The following is a 12934-nucleotide window of genomic DNA, read 5'->3' as shown; positions in this document are numbered from 1 at the left end:
AGCCGGAAGGGCATCCGCTGTGTAAAACATGCTGGATAAGTTGGCGGTTCATTCCACTGTGGAGACCCCCGATGAATAAAGGGACTAAGCCGAAGAAAAATTAATGAATTTCTTGCTAATTAAAATCTACTAATAGTAAAGGGAATAACCAAAGTGGAAAGTAACCCTCAAGTGGTTTCAATCCTTTATGTTGAACACGAAAGACAATATTTTGGACAAAGCTAAATCCGGTAACCATTGACATCCATAGTAGGCGAAATCTTTTGTGTTAAACAGATGAAAGCCAGTCAAGTCAAACAGGTTTGGACCAAGTGAAGGGTGAATAAACGATGAGACTTTTCAGGGTGAACTATAGCTTTAAATAGTGCTTATCAAGTCCTTCATTATATGCTAAATAATACACGTCTGTAGTGTTTGTAATTGGAATTTAATGTGTCTTTTTTTACTGTAAAGCACTTTGTGACCTCTATAAATACATTTTACTTAAATGATTTAGCGGCTTACACCTTTTCTTCCCGTGATTTACACAACATGAATAGGGAGAGCTACATATTCTTTGGTACATTAACACTGCGACGCATGCTTTTGTTTACATTAGACTATGACCAAAAGGCGCGCGTACTGCTAACTGTTCGACACACAAGGGAAAGCTTACATATCCTAAATATATAATAAACATGTTACTGACATAAATGGTATTGGAGTAAATTTGACTTACCACAAATTGCTCCGATAAATTCATAGGCACTGCCCATGCTTTCAGTTGAACTATACTTCCTTTGGTGTCTTTGAAATCAAACGGGGAGAAGTGATCGCTACAGATTCTCCTCGTCTCAAGTACACTTAGTGGAGTGTTGATATCCAGACCAAGTGCGAGTAACCATAACTTCAGCCGCTCTTGGTCAGACGTCGGAAATTTGTGGAAAGTTAATTTACCAGGGTGGAATCTTGACTCCGAACGTAACCTTAACGTTTTATAGCGATTGTCGCATCCAGGACAAGCACAGGTAATGACCATTTTGGTAAGCACACGCTGCTCCTCGCGGACTTGGTAGTATCCATCTGCAGGCCTGCAGTTTCAGAGCCTAGTTTTTGAACCGCGGCCACAGAACAGGAAGTGAAGGGGCGGGGCTAATTAAGCATGGCGGCAGCGCTGCAGACTGAAAGATGAAAGAGGGCTTGAGAACGATTATATATGCACACAATACATTTCTACGCGTGTTGCCACATGGTTATTGCTATTTGTTTTTTTAGATATGCAACAATATATGCTGGCGATATTTACAGATATTTCTGTCAATTTTTTAATTACTTATAAAATTCATACTAATACTTGTTGACTATAACTTTACTTATTCCTATAAAACATTTATTTTGTTGCTTGTTTGTACGTTTTAGTTTTAGTATATTTTAAAAGACTAGCTACATGCAAAATAATTGGTGCAAAATGCAGGTCATATTACAGGGTTTCTGTAGGTCTTACCATGATAAATTTAAGACATTTTAAGACATTTTTAAGACCATTATGAATAATATTGTAGACTTTTACAGGGCTAAATGCTTAGGATTGTATTCGAATATCCCAGTTGGAAAATATTTTCACTTGCCCTATCAAAATGTATTCGAATTTAATACATTTAATAATACAATAACAATTTAATAATAAAACAAATCTGTCAGGACAGTATCCTCAGCAGTAAATAAACAGAACTTTTAAACAAATTTTAATGTAAGTAAAGTAAATAAACAATAGTTTATATAAAAAGTTATCAAGATTGGGATTGTTGGTGATTGGATAGGTGTTAATGGCCAGATTGGTTAGCTATACATGAACAAAGGAAAACTAAGACCTGTTAGCAAAATATTTAAGATCTACTACACAACATTTTACAACACAAATTTATCTTTGAGATTTTAAAATTTAAGACTCCGCAGAGAACCTGTATTAATTGTAAATTTAAAACAACAACTTTCAAAAGGCATGTCTTAAAGACAATGGGCCTTATCATACACCCGGTGCAATTAGGCGCAAGACATGTTTGGTGTGATGTGTTGCTATTTTCAGACCAGCGCAACAGTAATTTTCACGATTTGTGCCACGTTGTTTCAATAGCAAATCCATTTGCGCCACTTTGTGGATGGTTCCGGTCTATAAAAGGAAATGTGTTAAGGTGCATTGTTGGCATGTTGCTACTTTGAAGTACTGAAATAAACTACATCATTGACCATCTAACAATCTGCAGATCTAAAGTCCAGTGCAGAACGCATTAGTTATGTGCTTATGCAGGTCCAAACACTCACACATTGCTTAATACACACAGGATGTACAGCAATACACAAATATCTTTATAAATGAAAAAATTAAAGGATTAAAAATGTTACAAAAATTATTATTTTCTACATAAATATAAAAACCCACTGCCTCCATGCCTTCATGTCCGGGGGGCTTTTTTCAGTTTATTCATGACAACATGTGTATAACATTATTATTATTATTAGCAGTATTATTTATTATCTGCAAATTTATATTTGTTTTAATAAAAACAAGTTAGATTAGTCCACCTTTTGGGTTTTGGAGACGTCTGCATCACCATATGGGGCATAAGAAGTGTGTTTGGATTTAACTTTTTTTTACCACACTTTATTATTGTTCATTTATTCATTTGCTGGAAATTAGAACTGAATTTAGAAACAGTTTTGAAACATATGTTTGCACTTAAACTAAATTAAATATGTAGGCTCATGGATGTCTTCAGTGGAGTGCGTACAACACTGCTTCCTTAACGACAAAGTAAAAAGGCAGATTGGAGGAGGCTCTATCTTTATCATCGCGCTGCAGATGGTCTGTTAAACTGTTTTCTCGCTAGTGAAGTGTTCAGTTTTTCCTCTTATAAAGTCCGCCATGTAAATAGCACATGCGCCATGGCGCGACTCAACTGACTCTTACGGGGATCGGGAGATGAGACTCTGATTGGTTTAATGCACGTTTTGCTCAAAAACACCCAGAACTCATTAAGAGAATAAGCACAACCCTGTTACACCCATATTAGACCATGTATCGCGGCAAAATAGCAAAAGTGGATTCGGACACGCCCTTAATGCTTTTGCGCCATGCACTTTAGACTTTGCGCTTTGATCGTTAAAGTAGATCCTATAGTCTGAAACAAAATGAATGACTCCAAGATTCAAGTTGTACTGTTATTTTTTTATCCAAGAAAGGAAGAAATCATGAAGCGGTAATGTTGCTAATAAAAAAAAACATAAACCTAATCTCAAATCACTAAGGGTAGATAACACAGTCACTGTTTATAATGCCTGCTGTAGATGCTGTCAATCTCTTTAGTGTTTCAATATAATACAAAGAATCTTCAGTGATCCCATTAATGTTCACTTGTGTGTAACATGGCAATGCGTAGAATTCAGCACCGTCCTTTTCAAAGCAACCAAATGCACATTTTGAAATGTTTTCTGTGACACCAGCATATATACTGCAATTATGGAAATTGCACTGACAAAGCACTTTCCTGGGATCTCCAAAAAGCCCGTTCACTGGTTTGTCTAGGTTGTCAGCTTTGTGGAATCACACTGAAGAACCTAAGAGATCCAAGACTTTTTCAGCATCATGGACTGAAGTCAGAGTCGCTGTCTGATTTATTGTCAGCGGGTGTTTTTTCTGTGTCCAGATGAAGCTCTCGGACTGTGAGGATGCGGGTTAACATGCTGTTTAAAGCCTCGTCGCTCAGAGCGCTGATGGAGAACCACATGGGGCTGTTGGGCACGCAGGAGCGCTCGGGGCTCAGGTAGAAATCAGTCGTGCGCTGTCTCACACTCGGTGAGCTGAAGGAAAAACAAGACAGTATATTTGAATTGACAAAGATCTAACTTGGAGTCCTTTGACAGCTTTTACTTCATTGTAAATGCTTTTGTTTCTGAGCCTCTTTACACTTGGTCACTTCATACACTTTCTAATCAGATAGCAATCTTATCATGAAATGGGCAGAAGAAGCATTCGAGGTGGATAAAAATTCAATCTCAAACCACTCCAGGAGGTGGTCTGGGATGCATTTCAGATGAAAGTGGACAGGTCTAAATGCATATGCTCGTTGCAATCACATATTTAAACAAACAAACAAACAAACAAACAAACAAACAAACACATGCGCACGCACGCACACACATGCACACACGCACACACACAGAGGGGTGAAAGTTCATCTTCCAGCAGTACAATGACCCAAAGCACACCGCCAAAATATCAATAGAGTAGCTTCACAACAACTCTGTTAATGTCATTGAGTGGCCCAGCCAGAGCCCAGACCTAAATCCTATTTAATATCTCTGGAAAATTCTGGAAAAAGATCTGAAAATTCTGTACACCATCGCTTTCCATCCAACCTGATAGAGCTTGAGAGGTACTGCAAAGAGGAATGGGCAAAAATTCCCAAAGACAGGTGTGCCAAGCTTGTGGCATCATATTCAAAAAGACTTGAGGCTGTAATTGCTGCCAAAAGTGCATCAACAAAGTATTGAGCAAAGGCTGTGAATACTTCTGTACATGTGATTTTTCAGGTTTTTTATTTTCAATAAATTTACAAAAATTTTAATAAATCTTTTTTCACATTGTCATTATGGGGTATTGTGTGCAGAATTATGAGGAAATAAATGAATTTAATCCATTTTGAATTAAGGCTGTAACAACTAAATGTGGAAAAAGTGAAGCGCTATGAATACTTTCCAGATGTACTGTACATTGTACTCCTCCCCCCCAAATAAATAACGTAAGGGCACACGTATTGTGAGCTATATGACCGTCAGATATACAAGTGCAAATACATGAGCAATAGATGGCCAAAGATGACAGTTTGAGATGTTTTTTTAGTTTTATTTAAATTTTTTGTTTCATTTTTTTTGACTGTGAAATTATAAGATTAAACTGTTAAACTAATATCCGATGGCAGCATTAACAACCAATGTTAGGGACAGTTACTTTTAAAGTAATGCATTGCGATATCGTTTTACACCCCAAAAAGTAACTAGTTGCATTACTTGGTTACTTTTTATGGTAAGTGACGCAGTACATTATTTTTGAGTTAGTGTTGCGTTACTTTTTATAACCTTTACAACCAAGTACTGGGAAACACCCATACACACTCATTCACACACACACACACACTCCGGACAATTAGCTTATTCAATTCACCTATAGCGCATGTCTTTGGACTGTGGCGGAACCAGAGCACCAATCAAGGAGAACATGCAAACTCCAGATAGAAATGCCAACTGGCCTAGCCGGGATTCAAACCAGCGACCTTCTTGCTGTGAGGTTACATAGCTAACCACTGAGCCACCGTGAGACCCTCTTCTTTGGGTAGATGGCGAATCAATTTGATTCACGTTTCCGATTCAATCCAAGAATGATTTTTGGAAATTCTGAACGATTCAATTCGATTCGCAACTAAATTTGATTCGATTAACTGTTAGATTCTGTGGCCTATATATTTAATCTTTTGTATTGGAGTAATTTTCAGGAATTTTATGACCAGATGAACACATTTGCAGCAAAATCATCAAAATTTAAATGTATGTAAATGTAAACACTGCAAGTTTCAATCAAACATACCATTTTGAGAGATAGAACTCATAGAGCCTGACAGGACAGCGGAGAGGATTGTCTGAATTCTCCTTTATCTCATACACGGTTTCATCTTCCTCCTCTCCCTCTTCTTTCCTCCTCTTTGCTGGGACGCCGTCTAAATTCATCAAAAACAAACAAGTGATAACACACAGCAAGCACACAAATAGACAATCAGATAAAGACAACGCGACTGACCTGCTTCATCTTTCGGAGGATAGAAACGCAAACAGGCCACTTTTGTGTTGCCTTTGCTCCGAGAGCAGCGCACGATGTGGCCGAAAGAGAGGAGACGGTGCTGCTCCGCCGTCCTGTAGTTGAAGTACTTTGTGAAGAAATAGATTAAAGTGTTGAGCAGAACGCCGGGTGAAAAGGCCCCGAGCTGCTTACAGTTCCACAGATACTCCTCTTCCACTCGAGAGTGAACATAACCTGAAAACACACACACAAACAGATGTTTAACAAGCTAGTCATACTTCAACATCTTGGATTTCTCTTCTCTTGAACTGTATAATTTAGCCAGTTTTAGCTTACAATAAAATCATAGTAACTGAGATCATTACTTTCATTATTTTGGTGTATTAAATTTCTTTACAGCAGTGCTTTTCAACTCGATACAAACTCATTAAACCAAGATAAACCAAGTATGCTTAAAGTCATGGCCGGCCCAAAGAGTTTATTTAGAAGGTATTTTGAAGAATGCTGAAAACCAGCAGCCATTGACATCCATAGTATTTTGTGTCAATTGCTATACTGGTTTTTACAACATTCTTCAAAGTATCCTTTGTTGTGTTTATCAAAAAAATAAAGAATTAAATGTCAAAAAGACCTGGAAAGACTTGAGGGTGAGTACATTTACATTTTTTTTTGGGTGAACTATTCCTTTCAATGTTCAAATACACATTAAAACAGTCAACAAGCTGTGTTTGGCAAGTATTCGCATGAACTTATGTCTAAGACAATCAAATGTGTATTATTTTACTGGATCTTTAATTAACAGCAGCCTAATATACCGGATCATACCAAATCAAATAACACTGACAAAAAAAATAAATAACTTCTGTGACTTAAAAAGCCTTCAATAATCTTTTCTGCATTTGTCATATTGTTTGGAATTTACTTTATTGTATTACTTCATTTACTGCATTAGTATGGTAAAAAACAATAACTTAATTTCACGTCTACATAATATAATACACTCACCGGCCAGTTTATTAGGTACACTAGTACCGGGTTGGAGCCCCTTTAGCCTTCAGAACTGCCTTAATCCTTCATGGCATAGATTCAACAAGCTTTTGGATATATTCCTCGGTGATTTTGGTCTATATTGACATGAGAGCATCACGCAGTTGCTGCAGATTTGTCAGCTGCACATCCATGATGCGAATCTCCCGTTCCACCACATCCCAAAGGTGCACTATTGGATTGAGATCTGGTGACTGTGAAGGCCATTTGAGTACAGTGAACTGATTGTCATGTTCAAGAAACCACTTGAGATGATTGGCTCTTTATGATATGGTGCGTTATCCTGTTGGAAGTAGCCATCAGAAGATGGGTACACTGTGGTCATAAAGGGATGGACATAGTCAGCAACAACACTCAGGTATGCTGTGGCGTTGACATGATGCTCAGTTGGTACTAATGGGCCCAAAGTGTGCCAAGAAAATATCCCCCACACCATTACGCCACCACAACCAACCTGAACCATTGATACAAGGAAGGATGGATCCATGCTTTCATGTTTTTGATGCCAAATTCTGACCCTACCATCCCAGTGTGGCAGCAGAAATCGAGACTCATCAGACCAGGCAACGTTTTTCCAATCTTCTATTGTCCAATTTTGGTGACCCAGTGCGAATTGTAGCCTCAGTTTCCTGTTCTTAGCTAACAGGAGTGGCACCTGGTGTGGTCAATGTTGGACGTTCAGAGATGCTCTTCTGCAAACCTCGGTTATAACGAGTGGTTATTTCAGTTACTGCCTTTCTATCAGCTCCAACCAGTCTGGCCATTCTCCTCTGACCTCAACAAGGCATTTGCACCCACAGAACTGCCGCTCACTGGATATATTCTCCTTTTCAGAAATTGTCTGTAAACCCTACAGATGGTTGTGCGTGAAAATCCCAGTATTTTCTGAAATACTCGTTCAAAGTCACTTAAATCACCGTTCATCCATATTCTGATGCTCGCTTTGATCTGCAGCAGATCGTCTTGATCATGTCTATATGCATCGAGCTGCTGCCATGTGATTGGCTAATCAGAAATTTGCGTTAATGAGCAGTTGGACAGGTGTACCTAATAAAGTAACAGATGAGTGTATAATATAATATAATATAATATAATATAATATAATATAATATAATATAATATAATATAATATAATATAATATAATATAACATAATATAATATAATATAATATAATATAATATAATAATCATATAATATAATACAATACTTGTCTAAGATTTTGGTCATATTGCTCACTCCTAATTATTAAATAATCATGATTACAGTTAACAAAAATAATGATGATTCTGATTTGTGCCATAATTGAGCAGCTCTACTCACCACTGGGCAAAACAGTTGGTTTCCAGCCACTGAGTATGTTGGTAATTTCCTGGCAGAATTTGGTATAGAAGACGTCTGCAAAGATGTTCTCCATTCGACTGTTCTCAAACAGATACTGCAAGCATGAATGACAGAGACCAAATCAAATAAACCACACAACATGAATAAGTAGCGATGTCTATAATTTTAGTAAATAAGTGTGTGCATATGTGTTTAGTATAGCATTATAGTATAATGTCAGCTTGCATATTATTAAAACTATTTCCTTGTTATAATAGCAGACAGCTTGTGTCTTTTCTTCTGGGTTTACCTGCTGGATGCCCAAGCAGAGGTAATAGATGCTGTCAGGACTGTATTTTTCCCCATTGGGTCGCCGGACTTCAGTGATGAACTTACAGAGACCGTAGCTTATCTCAGCAGTACAACATTTCAACAGGTCTTCTTTTAGTGTCATGCTGCGTGCTGTAAGAGATGAAAAGCAAGAGTTTAGTGAAAGGATTCTGTAGCTGAAGCCAAATATGTTTAACGGAAAGATCACATTTCTAAACATAATGGTTTTACAGTTTCGCTTGGTTGTTTACACACAATTACTCGTACTTCAGACACAATGACCACAACATGTAACTGATGTACCAACCTCCTGAACCAATTCTGCTAAACTACAAGGACAATTCATGCTTTACACTCAAACTGCAGGTTTAAAAGACACTTTTTTTCAAAACACTACACACAAGTCTCTGCATTTGGCACAATTTTCATGCAGAAAATCTCGTTTTCACAAGGAACACACTTGCTATTTTTCCATCCACCTATTTTTATGCACATTTTGCATATGCACTATAAAAAATGGTTGATGGAAACATATATTTTGATAAAATAAATTTTGAAAATGAGTAGGATAAACTTTTTATTCGATAAGAAAAGATGCGTATAAACTACGATGGAAACACTTTTACCGCACAAATTTCAGTATGCGCACTAAAAAAGGTCATGTGATTTTGTTATAAGAGATCATGTGATGATCAAAATGTGTGTAAATGGACAAACAGCAGGCTGAGCACACTGTAAAACATCTGAAATGTTGTTTTGGTCATTCTAAAATGCCTTACCATTTAAGTATTAGTGTTATTATATTAATAATGACCTCCAGAATCAAGAGCGTCTGTGCTCCGCTTCTGACACCTTCAAACGCTACCGCGCGTTCACTGTGTGTCAGGATTGCCTTCTGAGGCGCAAGTCATTTATTAGATGAAGAAAAGATTGACACAGCTTCTCCTACCGCAGTAAATTCAGTTTTTACTGTTAATATTTGGCACCAGTTGATCAGGAAGTGACGATTTTGTTCGCTTTGACTCGTTGGATGGAAACGCTGCTTTATTCGCACGTCTTTAATGCGATAATCCAGTTTTGCGCAAAGTTCATTTGCAATTTTTGGATGGAAATATAGCTACCGTCATTCACAATTGTAAAGTCAGTTGGCCTGCTTTGCGTACTAACTCATCACATAGGTAAACACCTGTCACACAGATCTGCAATTTAGAAATCCAAGCTCATCTGGTTCATAACTGGTTCGCTGCCCGCCCATTTTTCAGTTGTTTATCTCCCTCCATACTCTCCATTTCTCAATCCTACAGAGGATTTTTTTTCTGCCTGGGGTGGAAAGTGTATGACCGAAATCCACACACACGTATACCCCTTCTCCAAGCTATAGCAGCTGATGCTTTTCATGGCTGGATTCGCCAGCAAGGTGACATTACCGCTGCTGCTTGGCTAGACCAAAACAGAAAAGAGGATGCAGTATAGCTGTTTCTTTGTTGTTGTTTTTTTGTTTTTTTACTGTCACTGTATTCTGTAAATACTTCTGTTGATGGCATATGTAGACCACGTTATGTGCAACCTTGTGTTGGTTAGGATGAACACTGTGTACACCGTTTTTGTGAGAAATATACAGTAAAACATATTTGGTACAGTGTATTTGTGTGTTTTGTATAAAACAATATTCTGAAATATTTTACAATGCACTTATGTAGGCCTGTGTACTGTCTGTAGTAAGTGTCACACTGAAGAAAAAGGCTTACAGTTAGTCATTATGACGACTGGAGAAGTGGTCATAGTGTTTCACATTAAGCACATCAGTGATCAACTGGGTCTTATAAATGTCTATTCATGTGATGGTTTGAGTGTGTCACTTGAAAACAAAATACCATTTTGAGAAGAAATCACAGAGTTTTGAATGTAAAGTTTAATTTTGCAGGAGAATTGAAGGGTTTCGCCCAATGTGTGTGTGTGTGTGTGTGTGTTTTGTGATTTGTGTGTAGAGTTCTGACAATGAGACATGCTTTCAAAAAATGTGTGTAAACAATTGGGAAAAACTGTAATAACTCATTTTTAATAACGGATTTCTTTTATCTCCGCCATGATGACAGTAAATAATATTTTACTAAATATTTTTGAATAATTTATTCAGCTTAAAGTAACATTTAAAGGCTTCATTAACTAGGTTAATTAGGCAAGTCATTGTATAATGATGGTTTGTTCTGTAACAAAATATTGCTTAAGGGGGCTAATAATTTTGACCTTAAAATGATTAAAATCAAAACTGCTTTTATTCTAGCTGAAATAAAACAGATAAGACTTTCTCTAGAAGAAAAAATATTATAGGAAATACTGTGAAAAATTCCTTGCTCTATTAAACATCAATAGGGAAACATTTAAAAAAATAAAATAAATAAATAAATAAATAAATAAATAAATTCACAGGAGTACATTTTGAGTGGTCTGAAATCTTCTGTAATGAAATGCTGAATATAATGTGACCTACAGCCAAATTTGGGCGTCTCCAGGTTGGGTTGAGCGTTCCTCCAGCGCACCCAGTCCCTCCAGGCGGTGACTCCGTACTCGTGTTGGAGTTTGGAGATGTTAGAGAGGTTTTCTGGAGCTGATTTGGATGGAAGCCCTGCTGCAGTCTTACGACCCTAAATTTCAACAAAAATAAATGACCAGACATTATAATGTTAAATTAATTCAATAAGTAAGATTCTGAAAAAGTTAAATAATCTTATATTTGTTAGTAGATAGTATTATATTCAAAAGTACACATCAACTTGGCTTTTTCTTAATAAATTATAATATTAAGTAAGCAGATTGAGCTTTTCCATTTCATTTACCGTAGTATATTAGTATCAAACGTTGTGATTTATTACTTTAAAATAGATTACATTCAATGCTGTGGAAGGGTACAGATATCGACCTAGCTTTTGAAATAATGTCAGCTGATGAAATGCAAAAAAAACAACAATCAGGCATTTTAATGTTATTATTAATTCAACAATTAAAATTATAAAAACTTCAATTTAATTTTTTTATTATATTCAAAAGTGCACAAACTTAGCTTTTTGTTATACTAAAATATAATTTCAAACAGAATAAGTCAGTCATTTCATTTACCATAGTATATTAGTATCAGCTGTTGTCATTTATAATTTTTAAATATATTACATTCAATGGTGTGGAAGGGCAGAGATATTGGACTAGCTTTTAAAACTGTGTGAGCTGATAAAATGTAAATGTATCTTAAAATATAAATGTGCATAAAATATAAATGTGCACAACCCTTCCTACTCCCAAGAACTGTACTTATCCAAAGCGAGCAGAAGGGCTGCCAAAATCACTCTGGACCCCTCACACCCAGCACACTGCCTCTTTGAACTTTTACCTTCTGGTCGACGCTACAGAGCACTGCACACCAGAACAGCCCGACACAGAAACAGTTTCTTCCCTCAGGTAATCCATCTCATGAACACTTGATGATAATAATTGTGGAACCAACATCACTACTGCTATACACTTTTATACACTTATTTAACAACACACTTACATGCCAATTTGCACATAACAGCTGCTCATATAAAATTGTATATAGTAATAAACATGTACATACACTTGTCAATCTGTATATTTGCACTCACTACTTACTTCTATTTTTTTATTCTTTTTTAATATATTTATTATCTGTTTTTTGTCCTGTCTCTGTAATGCTGTTGCACTGTAGAAACTGTCACGAAAACAAATTCCTTGTATGTGTGAACATACCTGGCAATAAAGCTCTTTCTGATTCTGATTCTGAAAACAAAGGAGACAGAGCTTTTTCAGTCTATGCTCCAAAACTTTAGAACACATTAGGTGCGTTCGACTTCATGCAGCGTCTTGCAGTCTTAAAACGGTGCATGCCGGTTAGAAATGTTGCCCGGGTTGACGCTGCATAGACGCCACGTGACTGTCACATGTGGCATCAAAGTACCACGACAGTGCTCCAAAATCAGATGACTGATTCAGCCAGTGCAGCATCTGAAGAGCGACTGCTGGACCGATATTACATGACTGGCTGTGTTGACTGTATGACAACAACCTTGTGTGTTTCGGGTTTATTATTGGACAACTTCTGTCTCACAAGTTTCAAAACAAACAATTCACTTTTCATGCCATCTCTATCTTGTACATATTGAACTTATTAAAAGACTACAACTATTTCACTGCAGTATCATCTTATGTTCAATAATGTTCATAATGACGAGATTGTTTGCACAGGTTTATTTGGCCTTTTTTATACAGACTACTGTATTCAGCTCTATAAATGATTTAAATGATATATTTTAGTAAATAACCTAAACATCATCTTAAATAATCTTACAGACTTGTAATATAATAATTATCCCTGATGCTGACACCCCTAAAAA

At 36.7% G+C, this 12934-nt stretch overlaps 2 protein-coding genes across 2 annotated transcripts in view; both read right to left on the bottom strand.

Annotated features, from left to right (window-relative positions):
* Positions 1-1094, bottom strand: part of LOC130246321 (zinc finger MYM-type protein 4-like) — a 46379-nt gene extending 45285 nt beyond the window's left edge. Inside the window, 1 exon segment of the mRNA XM_056479199.1 lies at positions 719-1094. Coding sequence (XP_056335174.1) covers positions 719-1018 — 300 coding nt within the window. The 5' untranslated portion in view covers positions 1019-1094.
* Positions 1095-3184: 2090 nt separating this feature from the next.
* The window catches only part of zmym4.1 (zinc finger MYM-type containing 4, tandem duplicate 1), a 44169-nt gene continuing 34419 nt past the window's right edge, over positions 3185-12934 (bottom strand). The window contains exons 22-27 of the mRNA XM_056479517.1: positions 11020-11173; positions 8509-8660; positions 8199-8313; positions 5831-6064; positions 5621-5750; positions 3185-3837 (exon numbers count right to left, since the gene is read on the bottom strand). Coding sequence (XP_056335492.1) covers positions 3621-3837; positions 5621-5750; positions 5831-6064; positions 8199-8313; positions 8509-8660; positions 11020-11173 — 1002 coding nt within the window. The 3' untranslated portion in view covers positions 3185-3620. The remainder of the gene's footprint in view (positions 3838-5620; positions 5751-5830; positions 6065-8198; positions 8314-8508; positions 8661-11019; positions 11174-12934) is intronic.

The sequence above is a fragment of the Danio aesculapii genome, chromosome 19 (assembly GCF_903798145.1).
Source record: "Danio aesculapii chromosome 19, fDanAes4.1, whole genome shotgun sequence".
NCBI lineage: Eukaryota > Metazoa > Chordata > Actinopteri > Cypriniformes > Danionidae > Danio > Danio aesculapii.
This window is presented reverse-complemented; position numbering and strand designations above follow the sequence as displayed.